Below are 20,888 nucleotides of genomic sequence, written 5' to 3' on the forward strand. Positions count from 1 at the left end.
TCCTTATGATGGTTCTTGACTCTGTCTGTTAAAAATGACAGGAATCCAATAGGCCAAACCACTTGTCAGTTGAGATAACCACTATGTTATTTGTAGAAAGAAGGGTTTCTTTATTTGCCCCTCCTGTTTATTTGTTATTCATATTCAAGAGTAGCAACACAGCCACTGTCGCCTGTAAGCAAATTTACTAAATTATTTATTTACAGTGATGATTTATTTGAATGTACGTAATAGGGGTATCGTTTTCCGAACGTTGGCATTACGATGGGATTCCCTAGCAGCTCACAGTCTTGCACAACCGTTGTGTTTTTGAATATCTTGATATTACTGTCATTTGTTGAATGGCGGAGGTAACTGTCAATCATGATTTGACCAACTGCAGCCGTAAGTTCGTTTTTACAGGCGTGAAAGGCTTGGCGAAGTTTATTTAGCACACTGGGTGATTAACTTCTTAGGGCGTATTCAACTCTCACGTAGCCTACATACGCACTAAATAAGTACAAGCAAATTACAATAACATATGACCACACGTTGTGAACAGTGTAGCGAATAGCTTGGTAGTATCGATGTCTTATGTATTTAAAAATACATACGGAGCCCTCCATAATGTTTGGGACAAAAACAATTTCTTGATCTGGCTCCCTAGCCTACTCCACACTTTTAGATTTGTAATCAAGCAGCAATTCACATGTGGTTAAAGTTCAGATTCTTGGGTTTCATTAAAGAGTAATGTTATACATTTGGTTTTACCGTCTATATAAATTACAGAACTTCATCGATATAGCTTATTTCCTGGCATTGAATTAAAGTTAATCACCTGAAATGCTCGTCTTTTTTTGTCCCTAACGTGAGTTCTTCCTCACAGTTGGGAAGTTTGACGGGAGGCCGCTAGGGGGCGTACGTGCTTCCTGTGCTGCCAGTCAATACGAAACCTACAGTGAGGAGATGAAACTGCATCTTTGACGCACACATAAACAAGACGGGGCGACGGGCAACTGTGGGCCATATTTGTGGACTAAACAGTACTGGAGCGCTGTTGAGACTTATCCCTCCCCGCCTGAAGGGCCAGCGGAATGGCGCTGAGCTCGGGCGGGTGGGCTCGCACCCCCTCGCCGGCTCCATCTCCTCCTCTCCCCGGCTACGGGGCCTCCCAGAGCGGCTGTAACACGGTGCTAATGTCGGTGCGGGTTTCGGTGTGCCACTCGGGAATACGGCCGTTGTGTCTCCCAGGGGCAGAAGACGAGTCCTTGCGTTTGCAGCTCAGCATGGACCCTGGGAGGGCCGGGGAGTTCCGCCTCGCTCTACGGGACGTCAGTTGTACAGGCACCGGCCAAAGTGTGGTAAGAGTTTGGGGGAATCCCACGGCAGTCGGAAACTGAAAGAAGTGATCGGTGACTGAATCTGAGTGGGTGATGTTTGCTAACGTGATTTCCAAATGAAATGTATTTTATAAGTTAATTCCTGACATGTAACCTGTATAGTGAATCTCGAAGCATTTTGTCGGCACGTTGCTAAATGTTTTTCTGAGTTTCAGCTGGAGGTAAGACATGTATCATGTGTTGTTATTATTAACAGTGTTACCAGGGCTAGGCGAAACCGCGAGTTTGCGACATTTGCGGGCTACAGTTGCCTATTTTGTGTTGGTAAGACAAGCAGATAACTTGTTATTGAAGAGAAGGAAGGTAACGTTAGCCTGTGCTGCTAGGTAGACAACATTAGCTGGGTTTACTTTCTGTCATTGTGGTCACGGGGTTCGATGACGAGTCAGTTTTTAAGTTGCATTACTTGCTCCCGGATATGTTCATACTGTTAGCAGGCTATAGTAGGATGCACACACATATCCAATTGAACTGTTAAATTATGTGTATTTGTTGCGTATTAGTAAGATGTAATGTTGCACGGTATGCAACCCATGGGAGGGAGAATTGTCACTTTGTACTGTACTTAGTACAGAGTAGGCTATTGCCATTACAGTGACCAGCCTCTGGAACGACTGCTCACTCGTACTACAGTTACCGATCAGCTAGGATTTAGGATTTTATTAGGGTCCCCATTAGCTGATGCAGAACATCAGCTACACTTCCTGGGGTCCACACAAAAACATCACAATAGATAAGACACTTACAGACAAAACAACCACATGAAATAAAAATGAAAAAGTATAACTAACAATATTCTTCCCCACAAACATATTACTATACATATTCTTATTCATATACACTTATATATATATTTGTATACACTGAATTCACTGGCGAATGAACCCATCGTTATTTTGTGTAGCGCATTTAAACTAGGTTGTCACACAGCTCAGTGACTGGCAGCACAGCACGTATATTTTTTTAAGAATAAAAAAATACGAAAAAATATTTTCTGCCAGCGAGAGACAAAACTGAACATCTTTCCCTGACAATTTAAAAGGTTATTGAGGGAGACCTGTGTAAAACTGTAGTATTTACAGGAGAAAATGACCTCCAGTGCCCTATTTAACTGAGCAGGATTACTGAGTTAGCTGGATGGCTGCACTAAAAACTGAGTATAACTGAGAACCCTCCCAAATCTGGAACATGGACTGAAGTAAAAAGAGCTGTTCCAGGTTTTACTCAGTGCAGTTACCCAGCTAACTCTGCAATCCTGTTTCCTGATACACCCCAGAGGTCCCACGGGGGCTGAAGGTGACCAAAACATTCACACAGCAAGAGCCTCACAAAAGAAAAGCTGAATTGGTTATTGGATTAAAATGAATGATTGAAAACCCTGGATGATGAGTTATTTCAGTAGTGAACTTGTAAGTTGTGTTCATTGAGGATTTTTATGTATTCAAAACATCCTCTCACTTTTGTCCTTTCCACTTCACCCTCCCCCCCACCCCCCCCCCACACACCACACACACACACACGCACACACACACCCCAGTCCATCGCGGAGTTCGACCTGCGGTCCGTGCAGTACGAGGTGAAGTCGCCGCGTTGCCACGAGCTGCGTCTGGCCACGCCCCCTCACGATCGCATCAACTTCAACTTCCGCTGCGAGAAGGAGGCGCAGGAGTGGGCCACCGTGGTGATGTCATCGCTGAGGGAGGCGCACAGGGGTCAGTACGCCTGTCCGCCATCTTGCCGTCTGTCCTTGTTCTCTCGTATGGCCCCCTCGGGGGCTCAAATGTGAACACACGCAAAAAAACCAATAACGCTGCCAGTGATTGGTGCAAAAGAAATACCGTGACCAATCGCTGGTCACGTTACTGGTTTTCGCGTGCGCTAAAAGGCTTTGCGTGTGGTAAAGGTCAGTGGTCAGAAAACCAGGCCCTTGATGAGGAGACGGGGGGACGGATGTGAAAGAGATCAGTGATGAATAGCGGAACGGTTCTCTTGGTGACGTACAGGTTCTCTTTCTCTCTGCTCCTGGGACTGTGCCGTTGTTCTCGTACGGCTTTGCGGGCCTTTCGAGCTTCCGTTCTGTCTGTCCGTAGTCCTGTGCCCCTGCCCGTGCCCGAGCCCGAGCCCGAGCCTCCCTCTCTCCCGGGTTTGAGTGCGGTCGGTGTGCAGCGACCGCAGAACCACAAGCAGACCGCACGGGCCCAGAGATCCGGCCAGGCCGCCCGGCTGAAGACTGGCGGTCTCCTGCTGAGGGAACCGATCGCGTGCTGTCTGTGTCCGCCGGTGCGACGTCGCGTTCTGCAGCGGCCGCTCTCTAGCCACGCCGCATCGGCTCGGCGCTACGCTAGCGGACAGGCCTCGATATGAGGGCGATGCGCTGTGTGAGGCGTCTCTGTCTCTACGGCCCGTTTCCTCCGTTGGAACTGCCTCCGCTCCGTTTCTCTTTCTCTCCGTCTCTGTGCCCGTGTACTTTCTTTCCCCCCTCACCCTCTTGCGCACACTTTCCTCTCTGCTACTCCCTCTGTCTCTGCACTGTTTTGTGGAGCTCAGGTAAGGGACGGGTTACGGAGCATTGGTGGCTCAGCGGTAGAGCTCTCGCCTGCCACGCTGGAGGCCCGGGTTCGTTTCCCCGGCCTCCAGGTCAAACCCAGCCACTGCGCAAGCCAGTGCATTCTCAGTGCAGAGGTAGAGCCAGTGCATTCGCAGTTCCGGTCCCAAGCCCGGATAAATGGGAGGGTTGCGTCAGGAAGGGCATCCGGCGTGAAAACATGTGCCAAATCAAATATGCGGTTCGGATGATCCACTGTGGCGACCCCTAACGGGAACATCCGAGAGAGAGAGAGAGAGGTAAGGGAGAGGTTCTGGAAGAGCACGGTGACCTGGGATAGGCGGAGGCAGCTTGCGGAGATGGCATGCTTAATTAGGCGCAGGATGGGTGTAACCGCATCAGAGGCTGAAACGCTTTCTCTGTGTTCTATGCTTTCAGTGTGGAAACCTGTAGCTTGCCGGGGAAAAGGTACGAGCGTGACCTAATCTTGAACTTAAAAAGGCAGACGGAAAAACTTTAAAAGCTAGTCGGAGGATCGCAGAAGGTTCTGTTCCTGGGTGTAATCTCCATGCCGAATGAACACGTTGCTTTATTGAAGCGCCGGTCGTAATGTTTGTTGTGGATTGTTTTTTCCACAGCAGTCCTGATTGGTGGATTGAGCGCGGGGTGCATGAGTGTAGGGAGAATGGCGTGAGGTCTTCCTCGTTGACCTTGCTTTCCTGTCCTTCAGTGGCAGACAGCCCTCCCATCGCTGAGCGACAGCTCAACCTGGAGCCCCTGGAACCCCAGAGCTCGGCCGCCCTGCCCAAAGCAGGTGAGCGCTGTCCCTCTCTCTCTCCCTCTCTCTCTGTCCCTCTCTCTCTCTCTCTCTCTCTCTCTCTCTCCTCCTCCTACTCCTCTTCATCCTCCTTCTCCTCTTCATCTTCTTTTCCCCTCCGTCCCTTGCTTACCCTCCAAACCCTCTGTTTTGTTCTCTTCTTTTTCTTTTTCTCTCTCTCACACGCACACACACACACACACACATGCACACACACACACACGCACACACACACACACACACACACACACACACACACACACACACACACACACACATGCACACGCACACGCACACACACACACGCACACACACACCACACACACACACACGCACACACACACACACACACACACACATGCACACACCACACTCACACACACACACACACACGCACACACACACACGCACACACACACACACGCACACACACACAACACACACACACACACACACACACACACACACACGCACACACACACACACACACACACGCACACACACACACACACACACACACACACGCACACTCATACATACACGCTTTACTCATTGTCCATAATTCAGTTTCGCTCTCTGTCCTTTCTCGCTTATTATTAATTTCCTGCCAAAAAGCTGCCGCTTGGCTGTCTCTCTGTCCAAATGAAGCGAGGTGTGACCGTGTGGAAGTCCGTGCTTCAGTCGCCATTTTGTGCTGATGCAGTGGGGGGGCAGCAGGGGATTCCCAAACCAGCCCATTTGGGACAGGCTCCTTCTCCCTGTCTGACAGTTCTCCCTGGAATGGAACACGAGTGCCTTTCCACTCGTCCACAGAAACCACAGAAGCAGGAGGAGTTGGCAGGAAATGCTTCGCCTCCTTCGCTATATATTAATATTAACTCTAAGGCCACAACTCTAAGCCAGCTACAGTATATGTTAGGGTGCTGTAAAATCCTATCTCACTAAAATCCCAGCGTTAGCATAGACATAGATACAGGTATAGATTGTAGGTCTAGAGTATGTTTAGTAATAGGTAAACGTGAGGGTTATATTGCAACAGCGTAGCAGGTTGCCATCGCAGTAACTGAGCGATCAGTTCCCGGTGCCTCAGTCACAAGCCTCCAGCCGTTAGCTAGGTAGCTACAGCATATCACTGCCCAAGTAGCATATGTCTAGCATACGTCGCTCTGGATAAGAGCGTCTGCTAAATGCCTGTAATGTAATGTAATGTAATGTAATGTCTGGGCCCTTGCTATTGTTACACAGTGGGAGCAGGACAGGTTGGTTGTATGCTGTGTTGGGAGCTGGCTTCTTACTTGAATTACTGCAGGGGCGTCTAACTCCAGTCCTGGGGGGCCACAGTGTGTGCAGGGTTTTGTGGGTTTCTTTCAATCAGCTGCCAATTAAGGCCTTGAGAACAAGGTGTGTAAACTCCATGCCTTAAATTAGTCACTGGTGCTGAAACACATGAACAATCCAGCAGCCACTCTGGTCTTCCAGGCCCGAGGGACAGCCTCAAAAGGGTTGCGTTTGTGATTTCCAGGTGGAAGTGCTGAAATTACATTTTGGTTAAACGTTTGTTATGAAGCATTTTTACGACTGTTCTTTATGATGAACCTAAGGTCCAATTGACAAGACCGGTCAACAGGTTGGCAAAAAGTTATATAGTTATATTTTTAAAAGGAGAACAGCTAAAGGAGGGTTGTGTAGCAGTTAAAAATGAAGGCCCCCCATATCACTGGAGCAAATGTTTTACCCACGGTCTGATTTTTATTTTTCATATTGCCCTTGGGGCACAGTGGTCTGAATTCTCTCTCTCTCTCAGTCTGTGGAGTCCTGTGACATTTTCACCGGCTATTTCTGTCCTCCGGGTTTCTCCCCCCGCCCCCCCCGGCTCAGCTCTCACACTGTCAGTATTGTCCGGCGTTGCGCTCGCCTTGCCGAAGCTTCTGCCCGTTAATGTGCGCCTTTCTTTTACTGTGGCCCAACGCCCCTCCTGCCGCCCGCTTGTGTTTGCCTGACAGTATGATGTCATTGCCCCCCCCCCCCCCCCCACAGAGGAGCTGTGTGCCGATCTGACTCGAGCCATAGAGGCAGGTGACACGCAGAGCGCCTCTCAGTATGCAGTGAACCTGGCTCGCCAGCAGGCGGCGCTCAAGATCCAGCTCTCTGAGAAGAACTACGCGGACGCCGAGATCAGGTGGGGGCCCTTTCGGCAGATGGGTGGGGGGGCGGGTGGGCGGGCGGGGGAGGTGGTGGAGAGATCGAGGAGTTCACCAAAAGCATTTTGATTTAAAAAATTGTTATTGAAAAATACCTTATTTAGCAGTTTAAGCACTGTGGGCAGCCTGAAAAAAAACAGATGAGTGGAATTGAAGAGAAGGAAGGTTTAGAGGGGTAAACGGAAGAAAGGATGTGAGCTGGCTCACGGGCTGCCCGTAGCCTTAGGTCTGTGTGTGCAGTGAAAGGCACATCCTGAGCTGTGTGTCTCTGTGGCAGCCTGGCGGTGGTGGTGGAGGACGCTTCCTCTTCCTGTTGTGTCACGGTGAAAGTCTTCCCCCACATGACCGTTGCGTCACTCAAGCAGCAGGTCAGACTGCACCACCATTCCACACTTTTTCCCGTACTGTGTTCCTGTAGTAGGTAACGGGCAGCTGGTCTGTGTGGGATACATGCCCGTGCTGCTGTGCATTTGACTGTGTTTTGCATATCGGTGAACATCATCTCCAGGGAGCACATGAAAGGCCCCCAGCCCTCAGACTGGCTGCATTGGGCTCTGTAGCCTTTCCCAGAAACAAGGCGAGCATTCATCACCACAAATACAACAACACAGTGAAGCACTGCGCTGTTCAGCACAGAACAGTGAGGCAGTGTGTGAGGTTCACAGCCACAGTGACACTGAACAATAAACAGAGAGAGTGTGTGGTGGTGGAGTCAGGTGCACACAGGTGAGTTCTCTCTCTCTTCACTCTCTCTCTCCCTCTCTCTCCCTCTCCCTCTTCCTCTCTCTCTCTTCCCCTCCCTCCCCTGTCTTCCTCTCCCTCCCTCTGACTCTCTCTCGCCCCTCCCTCCCTCTTTCTCCCCCCCCTCCCTCTCTATCTCCTCTCCCTCCCTCTCTCTCCCCCCTCCCTCACTCTCCCCTGTCGCTCTCCCTCTCTCTCCCTGCTCCCCTCTCTCTCTCTCTCCCTGTCTCCCCCCTCTCTCTCTCTCCTTCCCTCTCCCCCTCTCCTCTCCCCCTCTCCTCCCCTCTCTCTCTCTCTCTCCCCCTCTCTCTCCCTCCCTCTCCCCCTGTCTCTCTCCTCCCTCTCTCCCCTCCCTCTCTCCCCTCTCTCTCTCCCCCCCTCGTCTCTCTCTCTCCCCCCCTCTCTCTCCTCCCTCTCCCCCTGTCTCTCTCCTCCCCCCCCCTCTCAGGTGTTTCAGGAGTACGGGTTCCACCCGCGGGTGCAGCGCTGGGTGATCGGGCAGTGCCTGTGCGTGGAGCCGCGCTCGCTGGCGTCCTACGGGCTGCGGCGGGACGGGGACACGGCCTTCCTGTACCTCCTCTCGGCCCGCCAGGCCCAGCTCACCCGCCAGATGTGCCTGCAGGACCAGGAGAGCGCCCTGCTCGCCCCCCCGCCGCCGCCCAGCAACGGGCCCGCGTCCCAGGACCGGAGGGGCTACAGCACCCTGCCCCCCCGCCTGTCCCACAGCAGCATGGGTGAGCTGCTCTGTGATGCACCCGAACACCCCAATATACTTAGTTACACAAAAACTTTTAATGTATTGTGGTTGCGCACGGACATGCCGGTGCACATTGGTGAACATGGTCATTCACTCTTATTCACCATAATACAGTCTTTCCCATTCTGACACTCTCCGATATACCGATAAACATTCGTAAGCCGTAGCACCGATGCCCATCAATAAGGTGGAAGTGACTGATTGGGGAACACGTTGGACCGGCTGCTATGATAGGCTGTTGAGAGACCCCTGTGTGATGGGTCTCGTGATTGGCTGTTTTAGGTGGCAGCGGGGGCGGAGCTGAGAAGTTGGGGATCGGTGAAATCCGAGACCTCATCAACCTGGAGATGCCCCAGCTCAAGGAAGCCCTGGACCCCAGCAAAGCCAGCACACAGGTACCCAACACCTGGGCACCCGCACACTGCCCAACACCGGGGCACCTGCACACTGCCCAACACCTGGGCACCTGCACACTGCCCAACACCTGGGCACCTGCACACTGCCCAACACCTGGGTACCTACACACTGCCCAACACCTGGGTACCTGCACACTGCCAACACCTGGGCACCTGCACACTGCCCAACACCTGGGCACCTGCACACTGCCAACACCTGGGCACCTGCACACTGCCCAACACCTGGGCACCTACACACTGCCCAACACCTGGGCACCTGCACACTGCCAACACCTGGGCACCTGCACACTGCCCAACACCTGGGTACCTACACACTGCCCAACACCTGGGCACCTGCACACTGCCCAACACCTGGGTACCTACACACTGCCCAACACCTGGGCACCTGCACACTGCCCAACACCTGGGTACCTACACACTGCCCAACACCTGGGCACCTGCACACTACCCAACACCTGGGCACCTGCACACTGCCAACACCTGGGCACCTGCACACTGCCCAACACCTGGGCACCTGCACACTGCCCAACACCTGGGCAGCTGCACACTGCCCAACACCTGGGTACCTACACACTGCCCAACACCTGAGTACCCACACACTGCCCAACACCTGAGTACCCACACACCTCGATGGCTGTCTACCATCACAGTTATCAGGGGTAATAAAATATGAATGAATCAGGTGTGACATCACCTTTTATGTAGAAGATATAGATGAGCCTGTTTGTAACAACCAGTAGAACAAAGCAGATGGTGATTGGTTGATACTTGGTACTTGGTGATTGGTGCGAGCCAGGAAGTATTGCCAGAAGTTATCCGCCAGTCACTAACGGTGCTGTTCTATTGGCTGTGGCCAGCAGACTTCCTGGTCAGTCCAACTCCTCTCTGTTCTACCAGTGAGGTGGTGTCACAAGAGTCCTTTTCCCAATTTTAAAAATCCCTGGTAGGCAGCGACACCCTCACACACTGTGCCAGCACAGAGGTACGCGTACACCGTTTGAGTGCTGACCGTCTCCATGGCGACTCCTCCCCCCCGCAGCTGGGATGGGCGTGCCCGTCCTGCACCTTCATCAACAAGCCCACGCGGCCGGGCTGCGAGATCTGCAGCATGGACCGGCCCGAGGGGTACACCGTGCCCGGGGGGCACCAGCCCGACCCCGCCGAGCTCCGCCGCATCACTCAGGAGAAAGAGGCCGTGCGACAGTACCAACAGGTGAGAGAGAGAGAGAGGCCGTGCGACAGTACCAACAGGTGAGAGAGAGAGACAGGCCGTGCGACAGTACCAACAGGTGAGAGAGAGAGAGAGGCCGTGCGACAGTACCAACAGGTGAGAGAGAGAGAGAGGGAGAGAGGGAGTGAGAGAGTGAGAGGGAGAGAGTGAGAGAGTGAGTGTGTGAGAGTGAGTGAGAGAGAGAGAGTGAGTGTGTGAGAGTGAGTGTAAGAGAGAGTGTGTGAGTGAGTGTGAGTGAGTGAGAGTGAAAAAATTAGTAGTTGTTTTAGTAGTGAAAAAATTGAAATTTAAAGTAGAAAAAATAGAAAATTGAAATTGAGTGACAGAGTGAGTGTGAGTGAGTGAGTGACTGAGTGAGTGTGAGGGAGTGAGTGAGTGTGTGAGTGAGTAGCTGAGTGTGTGAGAGAGAGGGAGAGACTATAATAACTTTTGATTTACCTGCTATCATTTGAGTGCAAATAAGGCTAAATCAACTAGCACAGAAGTACCCCGTTACAAAGCACAAGACCAGTGGTCACTCTGAAAAGGACGAACGTGCCGCTGTGTCACTTAAGCACGTCACACATTCCGTGTGTAAAAACATGACGGAGATGATTCAGTGATTCTCAGGGTTCAGACAGAGAGCGAGAGAGAGGTAGCATGGTGGGTCCTGCTGCCAAAAATGAATGTAATGCCACGAAAAACGGAAAAACTTTTGAATTTGCCCTAAAAGCGTTTATCTGGGGAGGTGAAGGGTCAGGAGACGGGCTGCCCCTCACGCTGACTCTCTTCTCTTTTGCCTCTTTGTGTTTTGAAGGAGAAAAAGGAGAAGAGAAGAGCTGAGGGAGGCTGGCCCACAGAAAAGCCCACTACTATATAACCTGAACCGGCCCACTGACCAGGACTACTGACACACTGTTTAATCTGAACCAGCCCACTGACCAGGACTACTGACACACTGTTTAATCTGAACCAGCCCACTGACCAGGACTACTGACACACTGTTTAACCTGAACCAGCCCACTGACCAGGACTACTGACACACTGTTTAATCTGAACCAGCCCACTGACCAGGACTACTGACACACTGTTTAATCTGAACCAGCCCACTGACCAGGACTACTGACACACTGTTAATCTGAACCAGCTCACTGACCAGGACTACTGACCACTGTTTAACCTGAACCAGCCCACTGACCAGGACTACTGACACACTGTTTAACTGAACCGCCCACTGACCAGGACTACTGACACACTGTTTAACTGAACCGCCCACTGACCAGGACTACTGACCACTGTTTAACTGAACCGCCCACTGACCAGGACTACTGTCACACTGTTTAATCTGAACCAGCCCACTGACCAGGACTACTGACACACTGTTTAACCTGAACCAGCCCACTGACCAGGACTACTGACACACTGTTTAATCTGAACTGGCCCACTGACCAGGACTACTGTCACACTGTTTAACCTGAACCAGCCCACTGACCAGGACTACTGACACACTGTTTAATCTGAACTGGCCCACTGACCAGGACTACTGACACACTGTTTAATCTGAACCAGCCCACTGACCAGGACTACTGACACACTGTTTAACCTGAACCAGCCCACTGACCAGGACTACTGACACACTGTTTAATCTGAACGCCCACTGACCAGGACTACTGACACTGTTTAATCTGAACCTAGCCCACTGACCAGGACTACTGTCACACTGTTTAACCTGAACCAGCCCCTGACCAGGACTACTGACACACTGTTTAACCTGAACCAGCCCACTGACCAGGACTACTGACTTACTGTTTAATCTGAACTGGCCCACTGACCAGGACTACTGTCACACTGTTTAATCTGAACCAGCCCACTGACCAGGACTACTGACACACTGTTTAACCTGAACCAGCCCACTGACCAGGACTACTAACACACTGTATGACCTGAACCAGCCCACTGACCAGGACTACTGACACATTGTATGACCTGAACCAGTCCACTGACCGGGACTACTGACAGCCCTCTCTGCACTGTATAGCCTGTTCCAGATCACTGAGCAGAACTCCACTGACACTGAATTCAGTAGCACACAGGCAGGACTACTGACGCACAAATACGTGTGTATGCACATGCACATAGACACACAAACACATGTGTGCATGTGTATGCGCATACACACACACACACACTTGTGTGTGCTCACAGACTGGGCATTCAGACTGCGGTCTCACTCATTGGCACAGGCATACTAGCAGCTGCTCTCTTGGCAAATCCCTTAACAGAAAAGGCCCTGTTGAGGATTCAGCAGCCTGATGCCTGTGAAACAGATGCTCTTTCAGTGTGACAGGCTGAGATCGAGACAGATTGAGACAATGCCACACTGAGGCACACAACAGCACTTCCTTAAACCTAATGCAGAAACATTACATTTAATTATTATTATTATTATTATTATTATTATTATTACGTCTGCTCTCTTGCTCCCTCCCTGAACATATTGTTGACGGCATGCCCACCTGTACGGCAGGAAAGTTTTCATTTTTTATTTTTTTGTGTGACGTGGGTACATATGGCTGATGGATAGTTTTTTTTTTTTAACACTTTCACCTGTGTAGAATGTATGTAATGATATATAGTCCAGTGGTGACCTGACTTGGTGTGAATGTTCTCATAATTTTCAGCTGAACTAAATTCATCTTACACCCTGAGTTCCGTAACGGAATGTTGTTGACTGTGATGATTATTACCGTTATGTCCGTCCGTGACGCTGTCAGAGGAAGTCTGTTGGTTCTGTTGAAGTGAAGGTGTAGGGCGTTTCAGAGAGGGGAGGAACTTGTATTGCTTTCAGGGTGTTCTACGTGTGTTTCAGGGTGTTCTTTGCTTACTTTTAGATTATTCCACTTCCCGTGTGTGTGATCTTTACTCACTCTCATGTGTCAAATCAACTCAGTGCACATCTATGCCAATGTGCATTCTCAGTAATATAAATAAGATATTTATCTTGTTTGATATTTATTAGGGGTTTGGAGGCGGGGGCGGGGGGGGGGGGGTGGCATTCTTTGAAAAATTGTTTCTAAAATAATAAATTAAAAAACTAATTTTAAATGTCTTGTCTTTAAAATTATTTCCGTGTTTCTCGTCTGTTTATTTTTTTATGTAAAATGGCGGCTTGACGTCACAGTTAATGACCTTGTAAGGTTAAACTTAAATGATCACTCTGTCCTGTAAGCCTGTCCCGTGGATTCCCTGGAGCACTGAAGTACCAATAATCTGCAGTGAACGGTGATTTCAAATATTATGTGACACCTGTGCACCGTTTTGCGAGTGATTATCTAAAATAGGAAAAAAATGAAAACTGCAACAAAAAAATGTTTCAAATGTTTTTTGTGCATATTATTTATACATTCATGCAGATTAAATGGTAATATGCAAACAGGAGTGACAAGGTGTGCGATGTCATGCTGAATATAACCACACTGGTTTTAGGGAAAATAAGACCACAGCACTTGACACTGGCAGCAGTTTTACATCCTCTTGCACTGTAGTATGATTCACTGATTTACTATAACCTTCATCCTTCTGTGAATTTAATCATTTCTTCCAGTTGTGCTGTATTGGGTGTTTATGGTTCTTGGTTGGCATGGGTAAGCTACATTAGTGCTTTAGCGATGTAGCATGTTTCCGGTGTCATCCATGAACCTTGTATCTCCAAAGTAAGGAATTTTCTGGGAGAACCAAAGTGGCCATGTTTTTACCATTTGGGTTTTTGTGACCAACTTCATTGGTTGTTGAGTTAAATGTAGGGCTAGAACAGAACTTTCAGCTGTCAGTGAATAAAATGTATGAGTTTTTTGCACAATGCCTCTGATGTAAACTCGCTGCTGAATGTTGTTTGCTAGGTCTGGTACTGGTCCTCCTGTTACTCAGGGGGGGTGTACTGATATTCTCTTGCTCTGTCAGCCGGTTCTGCTGAAAGAATGTCACGTAAAGTAAACAAAGGGTAAGTGAATAAATGGAGCCTCCTGTTGTGTTAACAACGCCCTCGCTCTCTCTTCTCATTGGTCCGCCAGGCCAGGGAGGCGGAGCGGAGGGAGAACTTCGCCCGGCTGGTGATGCTGGACGGACAGGACCTGGTGCCCAACCCCGAGAGCGTGGACTGCCGCATCTGCTACCTGGACCTGCAGCCTGGGGAGGGGGTCCTGCTGAGGGAGTGCCTGCACTGCTTCTGCAGGTGAGAGAGAGAGAGAGAGAGAGGGAGAGTGCCTGCACTGCTTCTGCAGGTGAGAGAGAGAGAGAGAGAGAGAGAGAGAGGGAGAGAGTCTGCACTGCTTCTGCAGGTGAGAGAGAGAGAAGAGAGAGGGGAGAGAGAGAGAGAGTCTGCACTGCTTCTGCAGGTGAAAGAGAGAGAGAGAGAGAGAAAGGGAGAGTCTGCACTGCTTCTGCAGGTGAGAGAGAGAGAGAGAGAGAGAGAGAGAGAGAGAGAGAGTCTGCACTGCTTCTGCAGGTGAGAGAGAGAGAGAGAGAGAGAGAGAGAGAGCCTGCACTGCTTCTGCAGGTGAGAGAGAGAGAGAGAGTCTGCACTGCTTCTGCAGGTGAGAGAGAGAGAGAGAGAGAGAAGAGGAAGTCTGCACGCTTCTGCAGGTGAAGAGAGAGAGAGAGGAGAGAGTCTGCACTGCTTCTGCAGGTGAGAGAGAGAGAGAGAGAGAGGAGAGAGAGGAGAGAGTCTGCACTGCTTCTGCAGGTGAGAGAGAGGAGAGAGAGAGAGAGAGAGAGAGAGTCTGCACTGCTTCTGCAGGTGAGAGAGAGAGAGAGAGTCTGCACTGCTTCTGCAGGTGAGAGAGAGAGAGAGAGAGAGAGAGAGCTTGCCGCCATTCAGAGGTCTGGACAGGGGGTTGGCGGCCGGCGTGCCGCGGTCAGTGTGTCCGAGCCGCGGTCACCTTTCACGTTTCCTTTTTGCGCTCGTGTGCGTGCAGAGACTGCCTGCGGTCGGTGATCCTGATGTGCGAGGAGCCGGAGGTGGCGTGCCCGTACCGCGACGACTCCTACGCCTGCGACTGCACGCTGCAGGAGAGGGAGATCCGCGCGGTGAGGAGGCGCCGTCTCTGCACCGCCACCCGCTGGCCGCTTCCGTCCACTGCACGCTCCGCTCTCGCCCGGCCTGAATGAAGCAGGAAACATGAAAGGAGGGCAAAAATATGTGATTTAGAACGCTCTTACACTGAACATTCTAATGCTGATGTCACAATCACCGTTGGCGACACTGACTTAGAATTTTGGGAGGAAAAAAAACATTCCGAAAAACCTACTCTTTAAAGGTTTAAAAGAGAAAATGGGGATGAACCTGAGCAGGAAAGAGGAATATGGGTCTGAAGTGAACATAGGTACTGAAGGATGATAAAAAGGCCGTTGATAATAAAAGATGGCCTCTCTCTGTGTCAGCTGGTGTCGGGGGAGGAGTACGAACGCTGGCTGCGGAGGGGTCTGTCTGTGGCCGAATCTCGCTGTGAGAGCAGCTACCACTGCGCCAGCCTGGACTGCCCCGGCTGGTGTGAGTACGAGGACACGGTCAACACCTTCCACTGCCCCGTGTGCGGCAAGCACAACTGCCTGCTCTGCAAGGTACCTCACACACACACACTCACACACACACACACACATACACATACACAGTATCTCTCTCTGTCACACATACACACACATGCATATGCACACACCTTCCACTGCCCCGTGTCCAATAAGCATAACTACCTGCTCTGCAAGGTTTCACACACACACGCACACACACACACATACACACACATAGAGGCACATAAAAACATGCATACATTACACATGCTACACACACACACACACACACACCCAGCCTGTCTGCTCCAGCGGAAGTCGTCTGCTCCCATAGGAAACACATGTTCTTACATAACTCATGTCCGGAGCCAGGGAATAATGAACACTTACCACACACACACACACGCACACGCACACACACACACACACACTCGCGCCATCCTCTCCATCACCGGTGACAACAGCAACTGCGCGCTAATGCACACACCATACACACTCTTCACTCACGCGAGCTTACGCACTCACACACACACGCACGCACACACACACACACACACACACACACCCTTAGATTCCACTCACTGCTGCTTTTTGACTGGCATGGTTTTTTGTGCAGCAGTTGCTGCCTGTCATGCAGGTGTGATATATGTGGCCCAGTGATATATATGAGCCGGGGGAAGGGTGGGGAGGCGGGGGGAAAGGTGGGGGGGGGGAGGGGGGGGGCTCTGGTATGCTGTCTGCTGCCGGTGTCATGTGACTCCCAACTGTACATAATGTACCCAGACTGCTGAGCCTGTACTGCTTTCTCCGTCATCCCCTCTTCTCCCTCCCTCTCTCGCTCGCTCTCTCGCTCTCTCACTCACTCGCTCTTTGTCTGTCTCTCTCTCCCTTTTTCTCTCTCTTTCTCTCTCCTTTTGTTTTTTTTTCTTTTTTCCCGCTCTCTTGCTCTCTCTACCCCCTCCCCTCGCCCTCTACCATTCCTCCCTCTTTATGCCTGTCTGTTTCAGTCTCTCCGCCTTACCCAATCCTCACTCCGTATTTCCTCTCCTCTTTGTTCTTTTTCATTTTATCCTCCACTTTTCTTCTGTCCGTTATCCAAAGCCTTTATGTTTTCTTCCCTCTCAGAACTGCTTTGTTTTCCCAGTGTCATTTTGGACCTTCATATGAAGCCTTTAAATGTTATTAGAAAAACATTGATGCTAACAGAAAAACATCAAGGGGAACTGAGTTATACAATCTCTCCCCCCCTTGCTCTCTCTCGCTCTCTCCCCCCCTCCCTCCCCCGTGCTCTCTCTCTCCTTCTCCCTTTCTCACTGTCTCGCTCTCTCCCTCTCTCTCTCGCTCTCTCTCTCCCTCTCTCTCTCGCTCTCTCCCTCTCTCCCTCGCTCTCTCGCTCTCTCTCTCTCTCCCCTTCCCGCTTTTTCTCTCTCTCTCTCTCCCTCTCACTCTCTTGCTCTCTCTCCCTCGCTCTCTCTTTCTCCCCCCTCTTGCTCTCTTCTCTCTTCTCTCTCCTCTCTTGTCTCTCTCTCCTTCCCTCTTTCTCTCTCTCTCTCCCTCGCTCTCTCTTTCTCCCCCCTCTTGCTCTCTCGCTCTCTCCCTCTCTCGGTCTCTCTCCCCCTTTCCCGCTCTGTCTCTCTCTCTCTCTCCCCCTTTCTCCCTCTCCCTCCCTCTCTCTCTCTCTCTCTCAGGCGATCCATGAGGGGATGAACTGTAAGCAGTATCAGGACGATCTCACAGCTCGCGCCGTCAACGATTCTGCAGCCCGCAGGACCCGAGACCTGCTGAAGGTGCCAGAGCAACACGCCCACACTACCCCACACACCCACACCACACACCCATACTACCTCACACGCCCACACTACCCCACACACCCACACTACCCCACATGCCCACACTACCCCACACACCCACACCACCCCACACACTACACCCACACACCCACACTACCCCACACACCACACTACCCCACATGCCCACACTACCCCACACACCCACACCACCCCACACACTACCCCACACACCCACACTACCCCACACATCCACACTACCCCACACACCCACACTACCCCACATGCCCACAGTACCCCACACACTACCCCACACACCCACACTACCGCACACACCCACACCACACACCCACACTACCCCACACACCCACACCACACACCCATACTACCCCACAAACCCACACCACACACCCACACTACCCCACACACCCACACCACACACCCACACTACCCCACACACCCACACCACACACCCATACTACCCCACACGCCCACACTACCCCACACGCCCAAACTACCGCACACACCCACACTACACACCCTGACACACTGGCATTAACACACCCAAACTACCCCACAAAGTCATGAGACACACCCTGAAATATGAATGTTAACACATCACAACACTGCCAGTGCCGACTGTGGTCAGCAGCTCCATTAGGAGATGACGGTTAGGGGGGCTCCACGTTTCATTGCTATCTAGCGACCCCTGCTGGTCAATTGCATCCATGCACTGCATTTTAAGGTTTTCCTCTGACTCCACCCAGCAAGCTCAGCTGTGTGAAAACAAGCAAACTGGCGACATCTCATCTTCCTGAGGACTGTGGTTGTCTACACTTCCCGATAGGCAATGGGGCTCTCGCATGAATCCAGCTGCAGTTGCACACAGTCGGACATTTTAAAATTTTGGATGAGAGCTGCATATGTTCAGCTGCATATTTCATGCCAAATTTAAAAATAATAACTCTAAAGACACGCCCTGACATGCTGATATTAGGACATTTTCCTCAGGGCATCTAAGATTGTGAGGGGCGTTCAAGAGCGAGATTATACTTTCATACTTTCGAGATCATATTTTCAGAAATTATTGGAGTATTTTTGAGGAATGAGGCCTGAAGCTGTCCCCCCATCCCCCACCTGAACAGACTTTGGTCCAGTCCGGCGAGGCGATGCACTGCCCCCAGTGTGGTATCATCGTCCAGAAGAAGGAGGGCTGTGATTGGCTGCGCTGCACTGTCTGTCACACGGAGATCTGCTGGGTCACCAGAGGACCGCGCTGGGGTCCTGGGGTGAGGACCCGCCCCCTTCTGTCTCACTGTTCACTTACTAGCCAATCACCTGGTCTCTGTGTCAATATATGCAGCTGTGTATGAGTCTCATATTATTAAACGTTCCGTTTACGTTATAATAGCAATGTATCGGGAGTGAACACTGATTTTTGTGCTTCATCGTGAATGAATCTGTCTCGCTGTCTCTTCCCTGGACTTGCATATTGCAGTTAAACCATCTTTGTGCCTGCAAAGGTCTTTGTAAGTTACAGGTTTCAAGTGAAACAAAAAAAAAGACCTTGTGTGTGAGGTTGCGCAGGGAATTGTGGGTCCTCAATTAGACTGTGTTTAGAGAGGCGTTAACCAACATGGTGACATTTTAAAATCTGAATGTGCAGCGTCATAGCAACTATCCTGCGTGTAGTTTTTTTGTGTTCTTTTTCTTCAGTTGGTGTGTTTGTTACATATCAAGGTCGGCTACGTGTCTGACGCTCTTCCTGTATGTGTGTGTGTGTGTGTGCGTGTGTGTGCGTGCGCGCGTGTGTGTGTGTGTGTGTGTGTGCGTGTGTGTGCGTGCGCGTGTGTGTGTGTGTGTGCGTGCGTGTGTGTGTGTGTGTGTGTGTGTGTGCGCGTGTGCGTGTGTGTGTGTGTGCGTGTGTGTGTGTGTGTTCCAGGGCCCTGGTGACACCAGTGGAGGCTGCCGCTGCAATGTGAACAAGCAGAGGTGCCACCCCAAGTGCCAGAACTGCCACTGAGAGAGAGAGAGAGAGAGAGAGAGAGAGAGAGAGAGAGAGAGAGAGAGAGAGAGCGAGACAGTAAAAAAGAGAGATATGTCCATTAGCAGTCACTGGATATGTTTGTCAGTCACAATTTTATGCAATGGTTACTTTAACCCACACATTCACACATGCAGTACACCCACTTATGAAACCTCTTAAACTACCCAAAAAAAAGATAGTTGAAGGAAGCCATATTAATACAGATGAGGGAGAAGTTGCGTCCGGTAAGTGTCCTTGCTAATGCTTCCAGAGCTCAGGGCTGTTCGTCCATAGCTGCTATGATAACTTTTTTTTGTTTTTAATGCTAAATAAAGGTTTCTTTGTTTTGCCCCCCCTCCCCCCCCTCGACTATTGGGTGATATTTTGCTAAGGGAACCTTTCTGTTACTGAGTGCCTATAGGGATGCCAGCCAATGGAGAGCTTGTATCCTAGCAGCCAATCAGAAGACTTGTTCGGGGGGGGGGTTGAGATTGTGCCATTGTGCCTGAACTGTTTGAACTGTTTGTTTGAATAAAACTGTGTTTTCAAATTAACGCGGAGCGTCAGAGGGAATTAATATTCACTCGCTTGACAACACACAACACACATTCACCTCACCGATTCACAGTTCAGTTAATATCTCAGCTTTTCTCTTTGGCTGTAAATGATTGTGCCGAAGTCTTTTTTTAGCACCTACTCGGTCAAAGGGGCTGTTCTCCCCGATTCTGACCAAACACTGGTCAGAGGCTGGACTTTGATTGGTGAAATCAGATACCCTGACCAATGGGAAGGCTGCTTCTCTTTCAAAACGTTTTTTTTTTTTCGGAGGGGGACGGGGCGCGGGTTTGAAGACCCTTGGCTGTGACTGGACTGGGATAAGAGTCGAAAGTATAAACCATCGTGTCTAGCGGTTTATTTAGCACCACCTGGTGGCTGCAGTCAGCGTAAGACCCTCTGGGGATGGTTCAAACAAAGAAAACCGAGCACGTTTTATCACCATGAGAGCGCTTCTGTAGAGTGTGTGCGTGTACACCGTCTCATCGCCCATCCAGTGAACAATCCTAAACGCTGACAAAATATTCCATCCTGACCTAACAATATATATATTTTTTTGTTGTTGCTTTTTTTTACTTGTGGCCAGACGAGCCACATTTTCACAGGCTGTAATGCAGAAACGACTCAGCTGGGGAGGTGAGGGGGACAGAGGGATTCATGGAAACGCTGCAGCGTGTGTCAGGGTCCAAGCCTCATTTTATTTATAGAATTATAACTGGAACCAGGCGTGCATGTGTGCTTTTAATTTGGGCGCCGAGCAGGAAATCGTAAAATGTATGCTTTTCAAAAAAAAAAAAAGAACCCAAGCGATGTATGGTGTTAACCCCTTGGATTTTTCGAGGATGACGGTCTGTATCCATCTCAGACAGGCTGGAGGTAACGGGGGGTT

General features: G+C 50.5%; 1 protein-coding gene across 1 annotated transcript; it reads left to right on the forward strand.

Moving 5' to 3' along the window:
* The first annotated feature begins 96 nt into the window (after nt 1–96).
* shrprbck1r (sharpin and rbck1 related) lies at nt 97–19,998 on the forward strand. The gene is made up of 15 exons (XM_064333897.1): nt 97–174; nt 866–1,340; nt 2,917–3,091; nt 4,655–4,738; nt 6,779–6,920; nt 7,220–7,310; nt 8,132–8,417; nt 8,723–8,835; nt 9,896–10,069; nt 14,137–14,297; nt 15,040–15,151; nt 15,506–15,685; nt 17,320–17,418; nt 18,564–18,707; nt 19,361–19,998. Exons 2-15 carry the CDS (start codon nt 1,074–1,076, stop codon nt 19,439–19,441), a joined length of 2,109 nt encoding a protein of 702 aa, XP_064189967.1. The 5' UTR covers nt 97–174; nt 866–1,073; the 3' UTR covers nt 19,442–19,998.
* The last annotated feature ends 890 nt before the right edge of the window (nt 19,999–20,888 follow it).

The sequence above is a fragment of the Anguilla rostrata genome, chromosome 4 (genome assembly GCF_018555375.3).
Source record: "Anguilla rostrata isolate EN2019 chromosome 4, ASM1855537v3, whole genome shotgun sequence".
Classification (NCBI taxonomy): domain Eukaryota; kingdom Metazoa; phylum Chordata; class Actinopteri; order Anguilliformes; family Anguillidae; genus Anguilla; species Anguilla rostrata.

What these genes read in the sequence shown, in the direction of transcription:
- shrprbck1r (XM_064333897.1), top strand. Translation starts at nt 1,074, where the DNA reads ATGGCGCTGAGCTCGGGCGGGTGGGCTCGCACCCCCTCGCCGGCTCCA. An exon ending in GGCCGCCCTGCCCAAAGCAG is followed by an intron (nt 4,739 to 6,778) that starts GTGAGCGCTGTC and finishes CCCCCCCCACAG; the next exon opens with AGGAGCTGTGTGCCGATCTG. An exon ending in CCTGTCCCACAGCAGCATGG is followed by an intron (nt 8,418 to 8,722) that starts GTGAGCTGCTCT and finishes TGGCTGTTTTAG; the next exon opens with GTGGCAGCGGGGGCGGAGCT.